At 38.6% G+C, this 26016-nt stretch overlaps 1 protein-coding gene across 11 annotated transcripts in view; it reads left to right on the top strand.

The window, feature by feature from the left end:
• TANC2 (tetratricopeptide repeat, ankyrin repeat and coiled-coil containing 2) overlaps positions 1-26016 on the top strand; it is a 364297-nt gene that overhangs the window by 244934 nt on the left and 93347 nt on the right. For all 11 annotated transcript variants that reach the window (XM_058703494.1, XM_058703493.1, XM_058703491.1 and 8 more), the window contains 2 exons: positions 18859-19140; positions 23545-23678. In XM_058703494.1, coding sequence (XP_058559477.1) covers positions 18859-19140; positions 23545-23678 — 416 coding nt within the window. The remainder of the gene's footprint in view (positions 1-18858; positions 19141-23544; positions 23679-26016) is intronic.

The following is a 26016-nucleotide window of genomic DNA, read 5'->3' as shown; positions in this document are numbered from 1 at the left end:
GCCAGAAAGAGTACATATGCAATAAATGTTTGCTTGAATTAATAAAAAGAGTACAGGCATAGCTCGCTTGATAGTTACCTTAATAATAACTGCAATGGTTTGATCATCGTGATAGTGTTTTGACCACTGAAGCAGAAGTTGCTGGATAACATCTGAGCTACAAGTGGGGTATTAACACTAACATTTGCACACACACACACACACACCAAAAAAAAAGACTAGAAGGGAGATAAAATACAAAATAGAAAATTAAAATTTTTTAAAAAGTTAACATTTGCTTCATTAGTAAAAAGTCTCTTTCTTTTACTTCTCAAGACAGCTGTTTTGAACAACTGTTCTACCGAAATTGATGTTTCCAGATACCCAGCCCAACAATGGGGAAAAGGTCATTTAAGTGCACTGTCCAGGATCCCGCTGCAGCAAGTTACTAGATTCCTAGCTGTCAACCATCCAAGAACCTGAGCTTTAATGATAAAATAGTTACAGCAGATTATGTACCAGTGTGGAATATATAGCTGGCTAACCAACCATAAGTTCCTTGTCTAGTCCCAAATCCTAATGTCTTTGAGAGATATTAATATGAAACATTATTTAAGTTTTTAACTCAAGTTTTTAAAATTATTTTGGGGTCCATTTTAAAAACTTCATCACCATTGTGTTAATGTGGAATTATGCTTGAAGTAACCAACCTGAAACCTGTCACTCTTTCTGACCATCTTAATGGACTATCTTCTTCCACAGAGACAGACAGAAACTAAGTTTGCTGCTGAGCAAAAGGAAAGATAAAGGTTATTGGTTTTTATAGATAAATGTAATAAATCTTTTTTTAAGTCTCTTTTTTTTTAATTTCTGTATTTAAATTCAAGTTAGTTAACATACAGTATAGTATTGGTTTCAGGAGAAGAACCCAGTGATTCATCACTTAAACACCCAGTGCTTATTCCAACAAGTGCCCTCCTTAATGCCCATCACCCATTAGCTCATCCACCCACCCACCAAGATAAATATAATAAATCTTATGATGGAATATGTAAAGAGGACAAGGGAGAATTAAAATACACAAAGCAAATCACAGCATACTGACCTCAAATAGTAGCTACTTGGGGTAAATTAACAGTAGATTATTAATGGTAATACTCTAACTTGCCTGATGCTAAATCATAATTACACTGTTCTGCTTTAAGAAATTACACATTCCTAATTAAAACTTATTTCCCAATGTATGTTCATTTCCTTGGGACTTGTACTGAATCCTGTTACTAAATGGCCATTCATAGGCATTGGATTTAGTTAATAGCTGCTTTAATAGATACTAGGTGAGAGGGCATATGTGCAAATGATAATCTGACTCACTGGCAGAATTTCTGTGAAATTGACCCTGCCACAATTATCGTGGCTTAGTCAAAGCAAAGAATTGAATTTTCACCAAATAAACTCAGTGTTTCACACTATTTGTGAGGCCCTTACTTTTCCAAAACAATGAATCCTTTATGAAGATGACTAAGATGCATGTCATGAAGCTAATATTCTTGCATTAGCCTCCTGAGTCACACACCCCTGAGGTTGTGAGTCATCTTGATCATGACCTGGCTGGCTCTCACATCTACAAGAGAATACTCCCATCAGTCTCTTCTCTCTCACTGTTCATTGTTTTGTTTTTACAAGATTAAACTTATTTCTTTATATTTAAAATCCAAAGATAAGGTTGCATGCACGTAACTGCCTACAGGTAAATATTAAATGCATAGATTGTCATATTCAGTTGTATGAAGTTGGCCCTTGCACCCCCAGCCAGCTCTTTTGGAAAGTACTTAAAACCTGAGAATAAACTGAGGGTTGATGGGGGGTGGGAGGGAGGGATGGGTGGGTGAGGGATATTGAGGAGGACACCTGTTGGGATGAGCACTGGGTGTTGTATGGAAACCAATTTGACAATAAATTTCATATTAAAAAAAAATTTGAAAATGTAGTATTCAACCTGGATATCTTTGAATGTCTGCTAGAAACTATGCTTTTTGGAGTAGTCTGGGTATGGTTTTTTAAAAGCAGATCACTACTTGTTAAAGTAGCTCTAGAGAGGTGCACAGATCTTGTTTTTATGTAAGCCAGTCTTATCTGGTAAATTTCATCTTAAAGTGTGAGAATTCAAAAAGTAGCTAATATACAACAAAGTTCCCTCACAAGACCCACAAGGGAGAGATAACTTTAAGAGAAGAAGGAGACTGTAAAACACATAGTCTTATAATAGGAACAGATTGACTCCTCATATTAAATAACACGCTATTTAGGGGCACCTGGGTGGCTCAGTCAGTAAGCGTCCAACCTCAGCTCAGGTCATGATCTCGCGGTTTGTGAGTTCAAGCCCCATGTCGGGCTCTGCTGACAGTTCAGAGCCTGGAGCCTACTTCAGATTCTGTGCCCCCCCCTTCTCTCTCCACCCCACCCCTGCTCGTGCTCTGTCTCTCTCTCAAAAATAAATAAAACATTAAAAAAAAAAAATAACACACTACTTAGAGAAAAGAAAGCCTATGGAGTAACATGAGAGAGATTCTAATCATGATAAGTCTGCAAGAATAAATCTGAAAATATTCTTTTTTTTTTTTTTTAACATTTATTTATTTTTGAGACAGAGAGAGACAGAGCATGAGCAGGGGAGGGTCAGAGAGAGAAGGAGACACAGAATCCGAAACAGGCTACAGGCTCTGAGCTGTCAGCCCAGAGCCCGATGCGGGGCTCGAACTCACGGACCGCAAGATCATGACCTGAGCCGAAGTCGGACACCCAACCGACTGAGCCACCCAGGTGCCCCTGAAAATATTCTTAAATACCTTAAGTGCAATAAAGAAAAATAAGTAACCATTATGACATTTTGATGTTTTGATCTAAATTAGATTTAAACAAATTTTTTAAGTTTATTTTGAAAGAGAAAGGGAGAGCACAAGCAGGAGAGGGGCAGAAAGAGAGAATCCCAAACAGCATGGACCCCAACTCAGGGCTCAAGCCCACAAAGCAAGAGACCACGACCTGAAACGAAATCAAGAGCTGGATGCTTAACCAATTGAGCCACCTAGGCGCCCATGAGCTAAATTAGATTTAAAGAATCGCCTTCCCAGTTAATCTATCATTATTTTCTCCAAAAGTGAATAAATATTATTAAAGTAATCATATCACGAGTAAATTTACTTAGGTAACACTTTGCAAAAACATTTTTTGATTCTGTAAAATGATACAAGCTTTACAATCTTGTATCTAAAAGTTTTTTTTATGGAATAACTTCCCAAGATAAAACAAAATATAGAACTGGAGAATTTCCTTTGTAGGACCATGGCTATTTCATCACTGAATGTTCACTTAAAAATGTTTAATCTTAAATTTCAAGTAATTAACCAGTTTTGATGCTCCAATAAAAATAAATCTCAGGTTTCACCTTCAAGGCCAACAATTTAATAGCACAAAACTATGTTGACATAGTTACATAATTATTTTATAAAATGTTTCACATTTTAAAAGCTTTACTGTTTTTATATTTTCTCTACATTTTGAGGTATTCAACATGAGGAAACCAATAAAAAGTGACATTTGAGAGAGTTAGGTTTTCCCGATTTCTTTTACTATTTTCCAGAGATCTTTCTTCCCTTCCCGAAAATTCCAGTCAGCAGTGACTCCAGATTTTTCTCAACAAATGTTTTCCTTTAAGACCTATGTCAGAGAGCTGAAATTTAATATGCAGTTATTCAGAGACTCAAAGTATTATTTACTAGAGTAAAATAAGCCTCTTCCCTTTTTTATGCCCGCATTAGTAGGATACAATGGACTTCTTGAAACGTTACGACAAATGTTGAGAATGGGACACTTTTAAACATATAAAAATGATAGCTTGCATTTACTGAAGTTCTTATTCTTTGTAGAGACAGTGCTAAGAGCTTTATACATGTTCTTACTTAATCCTCGCAACCCTTTGATCTAAGCAGTGAATAAGGAGACAGGATTTAGAGAGGTTAAATAACTTGCCTAAGGTTACATGTCTAGTCATGGGCAGTGCCAGGATTCATTTCATATCTGGCAGACTCCAGAGCCTGTGCTCTTAACCATGGTACTGTATAGTGTTATAGACAGTATAATATAAAAGACAATAAGTCATGTAATAATGTAACAATACAATGGTTTTTTGTAGATACTCAGGACTCTAATGCATTAGGTATGGGGGAGAAAACTGCATATCAGCACTAACTGCCAATGAGTGTGGCGGCTCTGATCAGACAAGGTACCAGTGTGACTCAGCCCAAACTAGCTTCTACTTCCCCATTTCTATTAATAGTGCCCCAATTTTCCTCTCACCTGGCTTTAACTCTTGAAGTCATCTTTGAATCACTGTCTTCATTATCTCCTACATCCAGTCACTTATGATGCCCTGAGGATTCTACTCTCCTAGTTTCTCACATTCTTCCCATGTTCTCCATTCTCAGTACAGCTAATTAGCTTGTCTCCCTCCTCTGGTCTTTTCCATGTTTGAATCAAGCTGATGCCTGGCTTGCCAGATTAATCCTTCTAAAAAGCAGCTCAGATAATGTCATTTCTCTGTCTTACAGTTATCATCGCTGTCATCCTTCTCTAATACAGAAACCATAAAAATAAGTAGTTTGGGAGAAGACAGATTATGGTTTGTTAGTACCTTAAAAATTCACTCTATTGATACTGTTCCTCAAAATGGACACTGCCAGATGGACCATGAAACAGAACAGGTGGTGGACAAGAACTAAAGGAGTAGATATATTAGATAACGTATGAGAAACTGCCTAGACAGCACTTAATGAATTTTATTAACTTATTCAAAAACAAGGACTAAAATCATTTCCATCCTAGTTGAGAATTAACACAATAATCTGTACAGTCAGACCCTTTTCCATATAGAGTCCCAGACAGCAACTCAGTATGTGTTTAGCTGAGTTAACTGAACCATAACAAGGACAGGTAGAGTAATTAACAAAGAAGAAATAGATAAATAAACATATTAAACTATGTTTAAGATAAGGAGGGGAAAGTTGAATTATAATATGAAACATATGGATATCTTTTTAGAGTACTTAAAAAGAGTAAAAAGGCAACTTGTGGAATGAGAGAAAATACTTGCAAACCATATAACTGATAAGGAGTAGATATCCAAAATATATAAGGAACTCCTGTAACTCAATAGCAAAAAAATTAATAACCCGATTTTTAAAATGGGCAAAGGACTTGGATAGATATTTCTCAACCTACAGGTGGCCAACAGGTATTTGAAAAGATGTTCAACATCACTACTTGTGAAGGAAATGAAAATGAAAATCACAATGATAGATCACCTCACACCTGTTAGAATGGCTGTTGGAAAACACACATATACAAAGAAAAGAACAAGACAAGGAAATAGAGAAATTGGAACCCTTGGTAACTGTTGTTAGGAAGGCAAAATGGTGCAGCCACTATGGAAAGCAGCACAATGGTTCTTCAAAAAATTAAAGATAAAACTACCATATGATCCAGCAATCACACGCCTGGGTATATATCAAAAAAAACCTGAAATCAGAATCCCAAAGAGATATGTGCACTCCCACGTTCATTCCAGCATTATTCACAATCGTTAAGAGGTGGAAAGAACCTAAATATCCATTGATGGATAAATGTGTAAAGAAAATGTGCCATATACATACGGTAGAATGTTATTCAGCCATTAAAAAAGAAGGAAATACTGTCACATGCTAAAACATGGATGAACTTTGAGGACATTATGCTAAGTTAAACCAACCACAGGAGAACAAATACCACATGATTTCACTCATATAAGGTATCTAAAGTAGTCACACTCCTCGAAGCACAAAATAGGATGGCAGATGCTAGGGCCCGCAGGGTGGGGAAAATGAGTTGCTATTCAATGGGTGTAAAGTTTTAGTCATGCCAGGTGAGAAAGTTCTAGAGATCTGTATGACATTGTACTTATATTGATGATCTTGTGTGCTTATTTGCCACCAGATGAGTTATCTTCTTTGGTGAAGAAGCATCTGTTCAAATATTTTGTCCACTTTTTATTGGGTTTCTTTTCTTGTTATTGAGTTTTGAGAGTTTATTATATAGTTTGGATATAAGTCCTTTATCAGATATAGGCTTTGCAAATATTTTTTCTCATAGTATGGCTTGTCTTTTCATTCTCTTTAGCAGTGTCTTTTGAAGGACTGAAGCTTTTAGAAATCCAATTTATGAATTTTTTTCATGATGGCTGTGTTGTGTCTAAGATTTATTTGACTAACCAAAGGTCACAAATATTTTCTCCTATATTTTCTTCCAGAAATTTTACAATTTTAGGTTTTACATTGAGGTCTATGATTAATTTTAATTTTTATATATGGTGCATGACATATGTGAAAGTGGTTTTTTGAGGTTTTGTTGTTGGGTTTTGTTTTTGTTTTGGGGTTTTTTGTTTTGTTGTTGTTGTTTGCATATAGGTATCCAATTGTTCAAACACCATTTGTTGTAAAGACCACAAAGAATTTTTTTAAGATTTGTGATTCTCATTTCTGGTGTTCTTCATTTCTTTGTGTTAATCCATATTTCTACCCAGTGACATTTTTCTTCTGCCTGGAGGACTTTTAACATTTCTTGTATTGTGGATCTGCAGCTGATTAATCTTTTCAGCTTTTATATTTCTGAAAAAGTCTTTATTTCACCATTACTTTTGAAAGATAAATTTAAATTTTCACTGGGTATGTAATACTCCAGTGTGTGTGTGTGTGTGTGTGTGTGTGTGTGTGTGTGTGTGTGTATACAAACAACACATCTTCTTTATCCATTCATCCATCGATGGACATTTGGGCTCTTTCCATACTTTGGCTATTTTTGATAGTGCTGCTATAAACATGGGGGTGCATGTGTCCCTTCGAAACAGCACACCTGTATCCCGTGGTTAAATGCCTACTAGTGTAATTGCTGGGTCGTAGGGTAGTTCTATTTTTAGTTTTTTGAGGAACCTCCATACTGTTCTCCAGAGTGGCTGCACCAGCTTGCATTGCCACCAACAATGCAAAAGAGATCCTCTTTCTCTGCATCCTCACCAACATCTGTTGTTGCCTGAGTTGTTAATGTTAGCCATTCTGACAGGTGTAAGGTGGTATCTCATTGTGGTTTTGATTTGTATTTCCCTGACGATGAATGATGTTGAGCATTTTTTTATGTGTCGGTTGGCCATCTTGATGTCTTCCTTGGAGAAGTGTCTATTCATGTCTTTTGCCCATTTCTTCACTGGATTCTTTGTTTTTTGGGTATTGAGTTTGATAAGTTCTTTATACATTTTGGATACTAACCCTTCATCTGATATGTCGTTTGCAAATATCTTCTCCCATTCTGTGGGTTGCGTTTTAGTTTTGCTGATTGTTTCCTTCACTGTGCAGAAGCTTTTTATTTTGATGAGGTCCCAATAGTTCATTTTTGCTTTTGTTTCCCTTGCCTCTGGAGACATGTTGAGTAAGAAGTTGCTGCTGGCAAGATCAAAGCTATACTACAAAGCTGTAATCATCAAGACAGTATGGTACTGGCGCAAGAACAGACACTCAGATCAATGGAACAGAATAGAGAACCCAGAAATGGACCCACAAATGTATGGCCAACTAATCTTTGACAGAGCAGGAAAAGAATAACCAATGGCATAAGGACAGTCTCTTCAGCAAGTGGTGCTGGGAAAACTGGACAGCGACATGCAGAAAAATGAACCTGGACCACTTTCTTACACCAGACACAAAAATAAACTCAAAATGGATGAAAGACCTCAATGTAAGACAGGAAGCCATCCAAATCCTCGAGGACAAAGCAGGCAAAAATCTCTTTGATCTTGCCCACAGCAACTTCTTCATCCACTGTCTTCTTATTTGCATTGTTTCTGACCAGAAATGTGCTGTCATCCTTATCTTTTGTTCCTCTGTACTTCATATGTCTTTTTATTCTGTGGCTGCTTTTAAGATTTTTCTTTTTATCTCTGGTTTTGAGTAATTTGATTATGTCGTGCCTTGTCATTTTCTTCATATATCTTGGACTTTGGGCTCATTGAACTTCTTGGATGTGTGAGTTTATAGCTTTCATCAGATTTAGAAATTTTATAGCTATTATTTCTTTAAATATATTTTCTGTCACCCACCTTACTAGTTATATTTGCCCACTTGGAGTTGTCTCACAGTTCACTGATGCTTTTTTTATTTTAGAGGATGTTTTTTCTCTGTATGTTTAATTTTGGATAGTTTATATTCCTATGTCTTTAAGGTCACTCATCCTTTCTTCTGTACTGTTAAATCAGTAATTTCATCTAGTATATTTTTCATTTCTGTTGTTGTAGGGTTTTTTTCCTGACAGTTCACTTCGGTCTTTTATATCTCCCATATCCCTACTTTTGAACACATAGAATATTGTTATAATTACTATTTTGATATCTTTCTCTGATAATTCTAACATCATTGTCAGTTCTGGATCAGTTTGACTTGATTGATTTTTCTCCTAATTGTGGTTCTTTTTTTCCTGCCTCTCTGCATGCCTAACAATCTTTGTTTGGATGCCAGGCATAGTAGATTTTACCTTACTGAATGTTAGATATTTTTGTATTCTTTTTTTTTTTAATTTTTTTAATGTTTATTTTTGAGAGAGAGAGCCGAGTGGGGGAGGGGCAGAGAGCGAGGGAGACCTAGAATCCGAAGCAGGCTCCAGGCTCCCAACTGTCAGCACAGGGCCCGTAAGATCACAACCTGAGCCAAAGTCAGATGTCCGACCACCTGAGCCACCCAGGTGCCCCTGTATTCTTATAAATATGCTTCAGCTTTTTTCAGGAATGTTGAAGTTATTTGAAAACAATATGATTAATTTTGGGTCCTTAAGATTTGGTGAGTAGACCCAGAACAATATTTATTATAGGTCTTAAATTTCTATACTGCTGAGACAAGACCTTTCTGAATATCCTAGCCAGTGTCCTGTAAATTGTGAGGTTTTCCATTCTGGCTGCAAGTAACAAGCACTGTTTCTGGCCCTATGAAAACACCAGGCTGTTTTCCCTCTAATCCTCTTGGATAGGTCATTTCCTGGCTTTGGGCAATTTTCTCACATATATGTGCTAATAATCAGTACTCTACTTTTCACACATCTCCAGAATTATTACTGTTTTGCTCTCACCTTCTCAGAACTCTTTCCTTTGAACATTTGCTGCCTTGGTCTTACTGAATTCTCAGTTCCATATCCTCAACTCAGGGAGTCTGCCAGCATCAGACTGGGTTTTCCCTCCCTACATCATGGTCTGGAAATTCTTTTAAGGCAGTAAGTGAGCATAGGATTTGCCTATTTGTTTTCCCTCTCTCAGGAATCATTATTTTTCATTGACTATGTCTAGTGTCTTGAAAACCATTGTTTTATATACTTTGTTTAGAAGTCTGTTTGGGGATTGTTTTGGGTAGGAGGGTAAATATAGTCCTTTTCACTCCATCTTGGGCAGGAATAGAAATTCATGTCATAGTTTTAAAAAGAAAATTATAGGTGAAGTGGACCAGAGCATAAACTCATCTCTCATTAGAAAATGACTGGCTTGAGGGGAGGGTAGGTGATGGGCATTGAAGAGGGCATCTTTTGGGATGAGCACTGGGTGTTGTATGGAAACTTAATTTGACAATAAATTTCATATAATAAAAAAAAAAAAGAAAATGACTAGCTTGAGGGGTGCCTGGGTGGCTCAGTCAGTTAAGTGACTGACTTTGGCTCAGGTCATAATCTCACGGTTCGTGAGTTCGAGCCCCCCATCAGGCTCTTTGCAGACAGCTCAGAGCCTAGAGCCTGCTTCGTATTGTGTGTCTCCCTCGCTGTCTGCCCCTCCCCTGCACGCGCTCTCTCTCTCTCTCTCTCTCAAAAATAAATAATTATTAAAAAATACATATATACTTTAAAAAGAAAATGACTAGCTTGGTAGTTAGAATTGAGTTCTCTGGGGGCACCTGGGTGGCTCAGTCGGTTGAGCGCCGACTTCGGCTCAGGTCACGATCTCGCGGTCCGTGAGTTCGAGCCCCGCATCGGGCCCCTGTGCTGACAGCTCAGAGCCTGGAGCCTGTTTCAGATTCTGTGTCTCCCTCTCTCTGATCCTCCCCCATTCATGCTCTGTCTCTCTCTGTCTCAAAAATAAATAAACGTTAAAAAAAAAATTAAAAAAAAAAAAAGAATTGAGTTCTCTGAACTAAACTATGTATTGTACATGTAGTGATGCAGAATTAAATATGGTCATTTCTAGCACAAGAGTAAATCTCACATGTAGCGTTAGCAAGACTTCAGTTACTAAACTGATTTGTGTGGCTCCAGCTTTCTCAGTAACTTTTCTAAAAGAAAACAAGAATAGTCTTTAGAAATATCTATCCCATAGGGCGCCTGGGTGGCTCAGTCGGTTAAGCGTCTGACTTCGGCTCAGGTTGTGATCTTACAGTTGTGAGTTTGAGCCCCACGTCGGGCTCTGTGCTGACAGCTCAGAGCCTGAAGCCTGCTTGGAATTCTGTGTCTCCCTCTCTCTCTGCCCCTCCTCCACTCATGCTTGGTCTCTCTCTCTCTCTCTCAAAAATATACAAGTGTTAAAAAAAATTTTTTTTAAAGAAATAGCTATCCTGTCCTCTCTGAAATAGCTAGCTATCCTGTCCTCTCTGGGCATTAGCTCTAAGACACTATTTCCTCCCTTCACCCAGCTTCCTGTAGGAATAGTATTCTTGATTGTGGTGTGCTTTGGTCAATATCCAGGCCTTGCCTGTGATATTCACAGAGCTTGGAAAATAACATTTTTTTCTTCTCTGTCCTGCTATTTAATGGTCCACTGGTTTATGATAGTTGCCTTTAAACAGAAATGTATCCCTGAAAGGTGCCAAACAAATGATCCATTTCTTTTTATTATTATAGTACAGAGCAGTGATTTTCAAAGACCTCTATTTGCATCCTATAACTGCCTCCCTCAAGCCCTCCTGTTCTACCAAAGCAAAGTGTATACATATTTCCCTGTGGTTAAGGATGGAAAATCCATATTAACTATTTTCATTCATGAATTCATTTGTTAAATGTTATTGAATATACCTACCGAATGACAAGAACTGCACTAGTTAATAAGGACTTAATAGGTTCGGTGATTAACATAGGGTGAGATGACGACTTGTGGGTTAGAGTGTGGAGGTTGACATGATCATGTTAGAGAGAGATTTGGTAGCTCTATATACGGGAAGAATAAAAGCCTCTTTAAGGATATAGTAAAAGCAAGAGATGTTGAGAACCTAAACTATGTGACTGACATTCATTGAGGATTAAGATTCTAAGCTAAGAACTTAACATACATGTTCTCATTTAACCTAATGGGGTAGATACTCTTCTTATCCTCGTTTTACAGATGACAAAACTGAGACTTAGAGTGATCAGCACCTCCTCCAAGGGTACGCCACTCTAGTAGCAGTGGAATAGGAAAGAAAAAAAGGAATTATATCTGAGAAATAGTCCTCAAGAACTATTGAGAGGACTTGTGACAAATTAGATGTAAAGGTTAAGGAAGAAGAAATCCTGATGAGTGCCAAGTTTCTATCTGGGAAGACCAGGCAAATGGGTGGTACTTCATTAACTGAGTTATTAATAAATGGAATAGAAAGATTAAGGTGAGTGAGACAATAACTTTGAAACATTTGAAGTTTGAGGTTTCTATCAGAAAGCCAAATAGGATAACTTTTGTAAATAGTTGGACATGCTGTGTAGGAGTGTGGGAATGAGGTCTGGAATAGAAATACAAACCATCACCACTTAGATAGTTGTGAAAGCTATTAGACTATTCCTTTGAGACTATCCAGGGAGATCACGAAGAACAAAACAATAAAATATAGAACCTAGTATTGGCATTATCTTAGGGATGGGCAGAAGAGGAGGAACTATTAAAGATACATCCGAAGGAGAGGACTAAAAAAGTAGAAGAGGGGTGCCTGGCTGGTTCAGTCAGAAGATTTCAAGGTCATGAGTTCGAGCCCCATGTTGGGTGTAGAGATTACTTAAGTGAACAAATACTTAAAAAAAAAAAAAAAAAAAAGAACTAGAAGAAAATGTTGTCATGTTAAGCCTAAGAGGGGAATGTATTTCAAAAAGTGGGGATTAGTTAAAAGTGTTAAAGACTGAGGAGTGGTTAGGAAGCATAAGGACTGGCAAAAGAAATCATCATACTTAACAATTATACTTCATACAATCATACTTCAGTGACTTTAACCAAAACAGTCTCAGCGGATATACTGCTGAATAATACGAGAGGAAGTCAGGCTAGAATGCACGCTTGCTGCGCAAGTGAAGAGAGCAAACAGGGCTCTTTGACAATGTTGGGTAGTAAAAGGAAGAAGGGAAGAGGGTTTAAAGAGAGTCAGTATGTTCTCAGTATCCTTTTTGCTGAGTTTTGTTTTAAATGAGTGTGTCAGGGACGGGGGGGTGGTTATGGTTACTCTGGATGTCTTTCTGTCTTGATGGTGTCGATGGTGGTAGCAGCTAACGCAGTGAACCACCAGATACTTTCCTAGGCATGTCACATATATTAACTCATTTAATCCCCACAGTATCATTGTTATCCCTACTTTTAAAATGAGGAAAACTGAGATCTCAGGAGCACAAGTAACTGTCCTAAGGTCACACAGCCAGTAAGTAACAGAGACAGGATACACACCGAGGGATCCTAGCTCTGAGTCTAGTTTCACCTACTCTGCTGTGTTTCCTTGTTGACCTGAAAAGTGATTCTGCTGTATTTAACCTTTTCTTTTTTTTCTTTTTCTTTTTTTTTCTCAAACAGCAGTTATCCGTAGTGAACGTTCCTCAGACTGTTATCTTTAGATTGTCTTTTAGGACCTTCTTCAAATTGCTTTACATTCTTTAGAAACTCATTTCCTGGTGTAGGAATAGCTGCCTACTGGAATCCTATCCAGGGCAGCCGGAATAAACAACCGACCCTAAAGAGATTCGACTCCTGTAAATGGTAGAGTGAACTTTCTCAAAATTCAGTAGACAAATCAACTCCTGCCCTGCTTTAAGCATTTCTGAAGAAAAAAATAAGCATGTTTTTTGACTTATGTTTGAGACTGAGGTGATATCAGGTTTCGTCTGAAGCACATGTGTTTCTCTGCTTTGTGTCGAGAAGGGCACACATGTCCTGAATCCTAAGGATGAGGCCGAAACTATCCTTTGTTGGAGGAACAGAGGTACTTCCAGGCTAGACTTTACAGTCATTGTGGGAGAATGCTAGGAAAGACAACCCTGCTCCTGTTTGCACCAGGCCTTGGCTGTATCACACACACCCTTTCTTCTGCCAGGCCTGGGACTGACTTCTTTTAGGATGATTCATGATTGTTTTCCATGAGTAAATATGCTTTAGTCTAAGTCCAGTTAGAGCTCGTTTGCCTCCACTTCCCCTTCTCCTTTTCCACTTACTGCAGCTGTTTGTACTTGCATTTGGGCAGAGCTGATCTGTTAGCCTCAGTGCACTTTGTGTTGTTGTTTTTTTAATGTTTACACTTTGCTTCACTGAAAGAAAGGTCCATTTTCTCTATAAGCCTAGATGTGTAGTTATACTTATTGATGGTCTCACAGAGACCGTTTCCTAGAGAGAACGCATTCGTCTGCCTCAAGCCTGATTTGCATTGAAGAGATGCACACACTGAAGAGGTGCCCACACCCATCTGAGTCTGGAGTTGTTATTAAACCCTTTTAAAAACTACTTTCCAAAGCTTGTCTTATTTGTGTGCCGTATTGAAATGTGATTCCTTTCCATGTTTTTTCCTTCAACATTTTATTAGGAAAATTTTCAGATACACCAAAAAAGAAAGAACCTAACAATCAGCACTCATATACGCACCACCTTGATTGTATCATTAACATTTTGCTGTCTTATCATCTGTCTATCCAACTGCCCAGCTCTTTACCCATGCATCTTGTTTTATGAATTTTGAAGTAAATTACGGATATTGCTATACTTTAGTAGAATGCTTTGAGAGGGACGGGATGGTCTTGCTGCCCGAGGACTGCCAACTCTTGAGTGCCAGGGGTAAGAAAGCCACACACATTACTAAGTGGTACGGATTAGCTCATTTTTTTCCCCTTAGCTCAGCTGTAGTTGCAGTGGTAATTTCTCATAGATTATTTCAGTGTTTGTGCCTTAGAAAATCTCTTGGAAGCCAGCTGGTACCCCAAACAAACATTTATTAAGGAATATGAACTCCACAGAGAACATCCATTACCTCCATGTCCCACAATGCAGGCCAAAGTGCTTTCTTGTTCGTATGCCCTAAATTTATTGTTGAACATAGGAAGTAGGGCTCTCTTTTATCATATAGAGCTGACAAAAGCCTTAGGTTCTGAGGTACAGAAATTGTTTCTAGGCTGTTCTTGGCATCTACAGTTGTTTTACCATATGGTACTGGGCTAATTTTATCTGTTCTTCCCTTGAGGCTTTTGTGAATTGATTACATTTTTAGAAAATTTTTTAAATAACTTTTTAAAATGTCAGAGCTTTCTCAGTAGAATAAAATATGATGAGAGATTACGTCAACAGGAGAACAAGTTATCTTAAGAGAATTTTTCTCAAAAACTTAAGCATTTCAATTGCATCTGTACTTACTCCATATTATAAATTAGCATTGGTCATGTTCACGAAAGCCCCTTTTGACACAAAATATAAAGTAATCTTGGACCTGAAGAGATAAGTCTGTTAGTTCAGAAATCAAATGAAAGTTTCTACAGCTCTTCTCTCTCTGGAAAGGTCATTTCCGGCCAAACATGTACTTCCTAAAGGGAAGCACAGGAGAGGTGAAAGAGAAAGAAGACAGCTTGGCCCATCAGCTAAGCCTAATCAGTCTTGGTCATCCATGGGATCATTCATGTCACTTTCAGATTTAAAGTGACATCCTATAAAGCAGCTACAACATAATAGACAAAACCTGGATTTTTGAGCCAGAATTAGGTTTTATTTCTAGTTCTGAAACCAGCTGTGTGACTTTAGGTCTCGCTAGGCCTAGTTAGACTCACCTCAAGCCAACTGACCTATTTTCATTCCTCCCGGGGAATCCTATCACTGCTCGCCCCGAGCTCAGAGTAACTCTCTGGGTGCCCACTGAGCACACTCAGGTGCCCTGGAAGCTCCAAGTGGGTAGCAGTCACCTACTATCAAGTGACATGGAAAGCGGTGGAGTAAGGAGCTCCAGGAATCAGTCCCACCATGGAAGCAGCCACTAAGCTGGCACGTCTGACAGAATCAACTTTTTCAGAACTTTGGAATTGCTAAGTGAAAAAAAGAAGATTATGAAACAGGATCTATAGTATGATCTCATTTGAGGTTTTTAAAACAAGTATTTGTGGTACAGAGAAAAACTCAGAATATATGTGAATAATGTTTCTCTCTGGCTACTGGGAGTACAATTATTATCTTGTTTATCTGCTATTCCTAAAATTTTCTATAGTGAATATATATTACTTCTGTAAAAAATAGCAAAAGCAAAATAGAACAGTTTGGCAGTTTCTCAAAAAGTTAAACATAGAGTTTCCAAGTGACTCAGCAGTACCACTCGTAGATACACACCCAAGAGAACTGAAAACATATGTACACAAAAACTTGTACGTGAATGTTTATACCAGCATAATTCATAATAGCCAAAAAGTGGAAACAAATCAGATTACTTGTCAGATAAATTGATAAACAAAAGGTGATGTAGCCACATAATGGAATATTACTCAATAATAACAAGAATAAAGTCCTGATACATGCTTCAACATGAATAAACCTCAAAAACATTATTCTAAGTGAGCTAGACACAAACGGCCACATATTACGTAATATTTATTGTGTATGTCCAGAATAGGCAAATCTGTAAAGACAGGAGGTCTCTGGTTGCCAGGGGCTGGAAGGAAGGGGGACTATGGAGTCACAGCTAATGAGTATAGAGTTTTCTTTGGGGGATGATAGAAATGTTTAGGGATTCAATAGTGATGGTTGCACAATTTTGTGAATGTATAGTTGACCCTTGAGCAACACAGATTTGAACTGTGCTGGTTCACTTTTGTAGACAGTACTGTACATGTATTTTCTCCTCTTTATGATTTTCTTACTAACATTTTCTTTTCTCTAGCTTACTTTATTGTAAGAATATAGCGTATAGTATGTATAACATACAAAATATAGGTTAATTGACTGTTTATGTTACCAGAAATATATAGTAAAGTTTTAGGGGGCATCAAAAGTTAACCTGTGGATTTTCGACTCCAAGAGGCATCAGTTCCCCTAACCCGCATGTTGTTCAAGGGTCAGCTGTACTGAAAACCACTGAATTGTATACTTTAAAAGGGTGAATTTTATGATCTATGAAGTATAGCTCAATAAAGTAATGTTTAAGAAAGGTGAAATAGACTATAAACTACAAGAATTAGAATTAAAAGAATATATTTAGCAAGTTAAAGTCAAATTTTTCACTGAATTCTGTAATTATAGTTATGGATTTTTTTTTAAGTCTTTAAGTCCAGTTAGTTAACATACAGCATTATATCAGCTTAGAGTTAGGAATTTTAAAAGTGTAAGTTTCGGTAAAGAGATGAGAATCAGGAAATTATAAGCGATTATGTAGCTGAAGCTCCACAGCTCCCCCTTTTTTTTTAGTGAAAATTTGGGACATTTTAAAACTGATATGGGAAACTGTTTTCTTCTCTTTTTAAAGTTTGGCTTTATATTTTTAATTATTTGCACTATTTTTGGAATTGTTATCTTTTTTTTAATGCAAAGTAGTCGTTCTAATAGCTTTCAGAGAATTTTAAATGAGAGTGTAATACATGTATACTTGTGAGCAGATTTTCTCAAGTAAGCCACCATCTCTAGATCCCATTTGATGATGTGCAAGTCGTTTAAGTATGTTCTAGAATAATATAAGCAGTATAAATAGATCTCATTTACCCCCTTATGATTTCCCTTTCTCCTGCCCTCATCCCCTTCCTTGCCCTTTTATTCTCCAAAATGTAAAATGGGATTAGAGTACAATACCTTATTTTTAATTAATTCTTTCAGTAAGCATATATTGAGTGCGTACTATGTGTCAAAACGCTGTGCTTAAAGTTAAAGATACAAAAATAAAATATGTGACCCTGGGGCACTGGCTGGCTCAATCAGAAAAACATGTGACTTGATCTCAGGGTGTGAGTTGAAGCCCCACACTGGGACAGGGCATTGAGCTTACTTAAAAAAAAATAAAATTAAATTAAAATAAATAAAAAAACACCTGGTTCTTGGGGCGCCTGGGTGGCTCAGTCGGTTAAGCGGCCGACTTCGGCTCAGGTCATGATCTCGCGGTCCGTGAGTTCGAGCCCCGCGTCAGGCTCTGTGCTGACCGCTCAGAGCCTGGAGCCTGTTTCGGATTCTGTGTCTCCCTCTCTCTGACCCTCCCCCGTTCATGCTTTGTCTCTCTCTGTCTCAAAAATAAAAACGTTAGGGGCGCCTGGGTGGCGCAGTCGGTTAAGCGTCCGACTTCAGCCAGGTCACGATCTCGCGGTCCGTGAGTTCGAGCCCCGCATCAGGCTCTGGGCTGATGGCTCGGAGCCTGGAGCCTGTTTCCGATTCTGTGTCTCCCTCTCTCTGACCCTCCCCCGTTCATGCTCTGTCTCTCTCTGTCCCAAAAATAAAAATAAAATAAAATAAAATAAAAAAAAAATAAAAACGTTAAAAAAAAATTAAAAAAAAAAAAAACACCTGGTTCTAGACAGATAAAATGATACATCTTAGAGCTACTCTCTGAACAGTTAGGAGGGCACTTAACCCAGATAAGGAAGGTCAGTCAGGACTTCTTTTTACCGTCAATATAATTAGAAGGTTGATCTTTGAAAGCAAGTTACACCTATTATGCATTTTTAGAAAACTATTAAAAGTAGAGCTCATGCTTGGCTGTTAGCACATCCTACAACTACATACGCACAGAAAAACATCTTGAGAAAAGTGGTAGGATCTGTTGTCTCCAAGATGTGTGTATAGGCCAAAACTTTTTTTTTTTTTTTTTTAAATTGGCATGAATACAGGCAGTAGAGGAGCAAAGACCTGAGGTCAGAGTTTGGTTTCTGCTTCCTTGACTGCTAAACATGTTGAAGACTTTTTAAACTATCAGAGCTTTTATGGGCTCTGCTTATACTAATATATCTACTAAATTAAAAAGAAAACTATCATCGTGAACTTAAAGGAATTGCTATTTTTCACTGGTATCTTTTTAAAAAACAGACACAAGGTCTTTGCATTGCTTTCTGTAGGACTGATATGTACTGATATGGTCCTATTAGTTGTTAAATATTGAAATACATCCTTACTGGTTGGTAAAAAGCTGATGCTTTAAGCCACCTGGATGCTCCACCACAGTCTGTATTCCGCCGCCCCCCCCCCCCCGAGGGACTCCAACCCTACATCTCTCCACAACCCAGCAACTGAAAGGTTGTCTCCAGGCATAGCAAGAAGCCTTAAGGACTCTGTTTCTGTACTACTTTGGCATCCATTCTGACTGCTGGTGCTGGACCATCCCCACTGTTTAATAATTTTGAATCTCACCCCGACTTTCTGACTGTTCCATAAACCATTGTCATTTTAACTGTGTTTGTTTTCTGCCAACTAGAGTATCCCATGGCCCTAGATCACCTACTCTCGCTTACCTGTGTAGAACCAAAATTGAGTTGCATTATTTGCTGAGTAACCCAGAATAGCATTGTACTAGAACTAATAGTCTCCTAAACCATGCTGCTTTTCTTCTGTATTTCTTTCAATGATGACAGTTTGGCCTAAGTTCTGTGTCCTCTTATTGTTCCTTCCAGTTCATTTTGCACCTTATAGGCCTCCAGATATCTCCCTGAAGCCTCTGCTCTTTGAAGTGCCCAGCATCACTACAGAGTCGGTGTTTGTTGGCCGGGATTGGGTTTTCCACGAAATAGATGCTCAACTTCAAAGTTCAAATGCCAGCGTGAACCAAGGAGTAGTGATTGTGGGAAACATTGGGTTCGGCAAAACTGCCATCATCTCCAGACTGGTGGCCCTCAGCTGCCACGGAACACGGATGAGACAGATCGCCTCAGACAGCCCACACGCCTCCCCCAAACGTACGTATTCCTTTTTAAATAACTCCCTGCTTCATTGCTCTGAAAGTTTTTCTGATAGATTAAGTCTTACATCCTTTTATTTTCTGATCTGCAAAACCTAACTTGCATGTGAGGACCATTAATTCAGAGTTGAGAGAAAGAATGTAATACTCTGTTTACATTTAACCCACATATCTAGCGGTCAGCTAAGTGTGACTGAGAAAACCTTTCTGTGGGAATAAATTTATGAGTCTTCCCCTCTGGCAGTCTGGCTAGTCTGTCCTTTGGATAATGACTGTAGCAATTGTTTCTAAGAGGCATTTGCCTCCATCACTGTCAGCTTTTGCTCAGCCTGTGCCCATGTCTTCTTGTTACATGCCAGCACAGTCTGCTTGCAGCATTCAATTCCTTGCTCTTGATGTCAGTATTGCACTGCTTGGGCTTAAACTTCATTGTGTCCTTGAAGGGTTTCTCTTGCTTCCTTGTGAAAGGATGCTGAGATCACGTATGTATTCATGCTCCTTTCATCCCAGGCCAGGCACAGCTTAATGATCACCACCAGGATCTTGTTTGTTTATTTCTAAAATACTTAGGTGGTCCTTAGCACCAGGCACTGTCTAAGAGCTTAACAAATATTAATTCATCCAATCCTCTTATCAACTCAGAGAGGTAGTTCCTATTATCATCATGTCACAGATAAGTGATCTGAGGCTCAAAGAGGTTAAGTAGACCTCCCAGGTTTCATAGCCAGTAAATGGTGAAACAAGTATTTGAGCCTAAGCAGTCTGGTTTCAGAAGCCATTCCCTTATCCACTTTGCTGTCCTGCCTCTCCTTAATGGAGGAACTCACCTGAATAAAGGAGACGAGAGGAAAATGTTCTTCCTATACTCTGTATGTATAGAACCAGTCTACCTGGTTTCTGTTAGTTATGAGAAAACAAAACCAGAAACTATTGCTCTGCTAGTCCAAATCATTAATCTAGCTCACCATAAGTTTTCAGACAGCCACCACTAGAAACTTGAGATTATAGTAGTTACAGTGTCTAACACATGCTAGAAACTCAATAAGAGCTCACTGAGCACCCTCCAGACATTCTGGCTTCCTAATGAAATTAATTGACAGTCTTGTGTCATTAAGTGGGCACATTGTCTCTGGTTAACTAATAGAGATCTCACGTGGAGAAGAAGGACTAGTGGGTACAGAGAAAACTGGTTGAATCAAGAGACCCTGTTTACCAGGGTCTGGTAAGAATTGGTATGGAAGAATTCCTTTTTCACAAGCAATGTCATGCTTAGTTTCTACGTGAAGCTTTTCTCAGGTAGACTGGCATTGTGTCATGAGAGTCAAGAGCTCAGATTTTGAGCCCCAGCACTCCATTGACTATATATACTCTGTAACCTTGAGAATTTTAATTGAAATTTTTAGATCTGTTTTCTCATCTGTAAAATGAGGAAGTGGGACTAAGTGATCTTTAAGATTTGTTCCTGTGTTAAAATTCTGTGATTCTAAAAACGTATCTTCTTGAAATTGAAAAGTGGTTGAAATTAACTTTCCAACCTATTCCAGTGTTTTCCTTTGAGCACTTAAATATCACACCAGACTACATTTTATCTGAGTACTCCAAGACTCTTTAACTCTTTGAGTATGTCAGAAAGAAAACCAGATAGCTAATAATCTCTCGGACTCCTCTACATATCACTGTTGAGATAACGTAATGGTAGAATCCTGTAAATCCCAAAGGCAAGAAGAGCTGCTTTCTCGGAAAGCAAAGGTATCTGGGAGTCCCTCCCAACTAAGCCTGGGAAAGCAGGAGTTAATAGAAAACAGTACATGTGCTCCCCAAAGCAGAGGTTCTATAAAGGTAGTTCATTAAGTTATTCTCTAACATCCATTGCCTCTTATCTCCAGAGACACTCTAAAAATACCAGGACACTCCAGTTCTTGAGATAAATGTCCATTTGTTGTGACTATAGATTTGGCCTGATAGTTAACTTTCCTTTTTTTTTTTTTTCTTTTCTTTTTTTTTTCTTAATTTGAGAGAGACAGAGAAAGAGGGCACACAAGTGGGGTAAAGGGGCAAAGGGGAAGAGAAAATCTTAAGCAGCCTCCACATTCAGTGTGGAGCCTGACACAGAGCTCGATCCCACAACCCTGGGATCATGACCTGAGCCAAAATCAAGAATCAGATGGTCAACCAACTGAGCCACCCAGACCCCCCTCTTTTTCCTTTTTGCCTGATAGTTAACTTTCAGAACTTGAAAACCGTGTCAAAGGAGAAAGAATATGTGGTTATATATTTATCAGAATTTCACAGAACTAGCAGTTGCCTTGTACATAATAATTTTTGTTGTAATCTGTCAGTGACCAAACTACATTCTACCTCTGCCATCTTAACAGAGCCACTAGCCCTTAAGAAGGGTCAAGAATAAGTGACTGATAAAGTGCAAGCTGTTTTTTGGCATTAATATGTTATTATGTAAGCCAGCACTGGGAATTTGACTGGCAGTAGCAGAATTTCTTTCATTAATGACTAAGAATGATGTCTGTATAGAGAATTGGCTTAACTTTTCACAGTTTAATTTACATCAAGCTTAGATAGGTTTATTTGAATTTCCATTGGCTTTCCTAACCCTGTGTCGGTGATACCAATGATACAGTTGTAGAAATAATGAAAACGAGGTAGAAAATCGTTGGCGCTCCCATCTCTGCATCATCTGTCTTCTCTCTTCTACCCCTGTCTCCTCCACACTGAGCAGCACCGCTGTGGAAGACGTGAGCAGTGTAGCCTGCGGTACCACACTGCCTGGCTCTGTCCTTCCCCCACAGACACTCAGCCCCCAGCCCACCCCCTCCTTGTCATTTCCCTGGGAAGGTACAGAAAAGCTGTCAAGGCAGGCACTAGCCTGTCATCTGCTTTCCGCCTACACCCCTTCCCAAACCTGACTCCCCCGTCAGGCTCCACCACCATCGTCATCAGCCACCCCCTAGTACATACACACAAAGAACAAAAACATTTTGTAAAAATAGACCCGTTGTGTAATTTAGGCATTATTACATTAACTACAAGTATACTCAGTACAGTAGTCAGGAAAGCTCTAATACAAGACTATCTTTCCCCATCACTAAGAGTCAGTATAGTTATGATTTGGATTTGACATTTGCCAACAGCTGCCAACCCCCCAAACAGCTGTTCAGTAAGTCACCCCACGCTCCCTGCTCTGCTCATGTCAGTAGTCTGTTTTGCTGCTGCCCATCGACTGCTGCCTACCTGTTAACTTATTTCTCCTGTTCCCCGAATACCAGAGAGTTAAGATACTCAGAAAAAAAGGAGGCCATCTCCAAAAGGCAGTAGCGAGAAGCCAGAGGGCATTTGGGCAATAATTGCCCCCAAAATCAAATATCAGATAAAGGGGAATGCAGTGGGGAGAAGGAGTGAGCCACAGAAATGATGCATCGACAGTCACTGCGCTTCACCTCCACTCACACATTTTCAGTCTTTTTCCACTGCTGCCACCCACTCGTACCCTCCTCCAGTTATTCTGAACTTGGCTCCAGTGACCAGAGCATTTACTCTCCCAGCAGACAGAAGAAGTCTCCATTCAGTCCTCGGGTGAGGAGTTCAGTGAGGACTCCCTTCCCCTATTCCTCCTCCTTTCCAGTGGCTCTTGACCATCAACAATCCCCTTACTTTGGTGTACCCATTTGTACTGTGGTCTGTAGTCATGTATATAGTCTGTAATTCCTAGTGGAGATAAGACATTTCCTAAGTAACATGAACAAGTGGAATTTTTTAAAAACAGTTTTATTAAGCTGTAATTCACATACCACACAGTTCACCCATTTAAATTGTTCAACTCAGTGCTTTTTAGTATATTCACAGACTTGTACAGCTGTCACCATAATCTAATGTTAGAACACTTTTGTCCTCCCTAAAAGAAATGCCCATTAGTGATCAATCTCTATTCTCCCCTTAACTGCCTGCCTCTACCCCTACATAACCACTGATTTGTTTTTTGTTCCTACGGATCTCCCTATTCTGGGAATTTCATATAAAGAGTCATACAATATATGGTCTTTTGTAACTGACTTCTTTGAGTATAATATTTTCAAGGGTTATCCATATTGTAGCATGTATTGGTATCTCGTTTCATTTTATCATCAAGTACTATTCCATTGTATGGATATTCCATATTTTAACTGTTCATCGGTAGACATTTGGGTTGTTTTCACTTTTGCACTATTATGAATCTTGCTTCTTTGAACATCTGTGTACAGGTTTTGTGTGGATATAAGTTTTTATTTCTCTTGGGTCCATACCTAGGAGTAGAATTGCTGGATAATAGAACAAATGGAGTTTAACCAATCTTCCTTTAATTCAGGGTTTTATGATTATCTCATGCAAACATCTCATCTTTTTAATCCAGATGTGGACGCCAACAGAGAGCTGCCACTCACACAGCCACCCTCAGCCCACTCGTCCATCCCCAGTGGAAGCTGCCCAGGGACCCCAGAAATGCGCAGGCGGCAGGAGGAGGCCATGCGGAGACTAGCCTCACAGGTACAGTAGGGCTCCCAGGGTGCAGACATGCCAGCTCCATTGTAACCCCAAGGGGCAAAGGTAGGGGGACCCTTGGCAAAGTGGACAAAATGTATACAGCTATACCATGAGACCCTGGGGAAAATTTTCTCTTCCGGCTCCTAGAAAAATGCTTTGTTATTATGGAATCAGAGCCTTTTTGTTTGAAAGGCCCTCAGAAATAACCAGAGTCCCATAATGAATAGATAAGGAAGTCGAGACTCGAAGAAGTTATATGATTTTCCCAAGATCACAGTATTAGCACTCAGCAGTTTTTTATTTTCACTCCTATTCAGAACTCTTCCTGCCATACTATACTGTCCATAATATTTTTTAGGTTTTTGAGTTTTAAATTTCTATTTTAATCAAAGTAACATATGCATGATTTTTGAAAATTAAATAATACTCAAAGACTTAAAATAAAACCCAGCAATTCTTTTCCCCTCCTCACCCCACCCTCTCCCCAAAGGCACCACTTTCAACTCTTAGGGCTGTTCTTCTGATCTTTACCTCCACTGTTTCTAAATAATATTCATATACTGCTGTAACTTTTTTCATCATTTTTATATGTTATCTGTTGCTGCTTGTTAAGGATGTTGAGACTTTTACATCTTTCATTTTCCTTCCTCCCTCCACCATTTCAGTATGGTTATATCATGATTTTTGTCAGAATCCACATTATAATATCTTCAGTATTAGTACTGTGCACATATGGTTCACTGTGGAACCAAGGATAATATGTCCTTCCTGAGCAATTTTGTTTTTCCTGGGATTTGAAATGCCTCACTTTAAAATTTGCTTATTCTTGCTGTGGTGGGGGAGGCGCCTAGCTGGCTCAGTCAGAAGAGCATGTAACTCTTGCTAGGGGTCATGAATTCAAGCCCCACATTGTGTATGTAGCCTACTTACAAATTAAATTAAACTAAATTAAATTAAATTAAATTAAATTGGCTTATTCTTTTTTAAACCTATCGCTATAATCCATAATCCTTAATAACTTTGTAAAAAGCCTCTTGGTACAAGTTTACACATCAGTGTCATTTCCCCTGAGACGTCCATCTCAGCTCAGGCTGGACCTAGGATGTTCTCAAGGCTAGTTGTTATCCTGGAAATTCCCATTACTTCTCTTCTGTGTTTGCTCCCACATCATCATCTTTCTTGATTTTATTCCTCATTTTGGTGGAACACGTCCACCAGTGGCTTCCTAAGAAAGAATGCACAGGAGGTAAGTTTTTGAAACTTAATGTTTCTAAAAGTATCTTTATTCCATTCTCATACATTACTCTTTATTTGACACAACATAATTCTAGGTTAAAAATAATTTTCCCTCAGAATTGTGAAGGCATTGCTCCATTGTCTTGAGCTTCTAATAATTTTGTTACTAAATAATTATTCTTATTCCTAGTTCTTTATACCTGTTTTTCTCTCCAGAAACTTTTAGGGACTTCTTTTTTATCAACTTTTTTCTTGGGTCTTTTTTCCATTTATTCTGTTAGCATCTAGTATAAACCTTGTATAAACTTCAAATAATTTCTGTATTTTCAGTTCCCTTCCTCACCCCCCTCTTGCACAGGACCTGGTGCTTCCAACCTCATGCTTTTCTGAGGTTTTACAGCTGCTTTGGTTTAGTCCTGTTGTTATTACTTCCAGCAGGCATTTGTTTCACCTAATTCTATTTGTTAAGTCATTTATGAAACCTATATCCACTTTCCATCCTTATATGTTATAAGCTGAGGTCATAGATAGATATCCCTATAGGTGGAGTTCGCATTTCTCTTCCTTATTCTCCATATTTTTGAGGATTTTCAAGAGAAGAACAAGAGTTTAAAATGTCTGTCTCCAGTATTTAAAGAAATTTCTTGGCATGGTTAATTACTAATGAGGAACAGAGTCATCTGCAATACCATAAAGTTCTAACTTCTTCATGGAAATCCAGTCCACCCAGAGCCCAAAACAGCACATTTCCCCCAACTGCATTTTTAAGTGTCTCCACTTATCAGTGGGCCTTCTGAAAACAGTCTGAGATTTCCCTCATATTCATTGCTAACTCAGTGCAACTTTAAAAAAAGATCGTTTTTTTTTTTCTAAATAGTTTGTATAAACTAGTTCCAGCCTCTTCTTTAAAAGAATCTAAATAAATGTCACCTTGGAAATACTGTACACTGAATGCTGAAGTCCTTCCATCATTAGTCACTCACATACTCACTTAGAATTGATGTGTGGAATGACTCTAATACAAGCCTGAAGTTAAGGTGGTGAACAGAACAGACAACAATCCCTGCTGTTACATGGCCCACGTTCTCGCGGTGGGAAAAGCCAG

The sequence above is a fragment of the Neofelis nebulosa genome, chromosome 16 (assembly GCF_028018385.1).
Source record: "Neofelis nebulosa isolate mNeoNeb1 chromosome 16, mNeoNeb1.pri, whole genome shotgun sequence".
Lineage (NCBI taxonomy): Eukaryota > Metazoa > Chordata > Mammalia > Carnivora > Felidae > Neofelis > Neofelis nebulosa.
The sequence above is the reverse complement of the archived record's forward strand: the minus strand, read 5'-3'. Positions and strand labels throughout refer to the sequence as shown.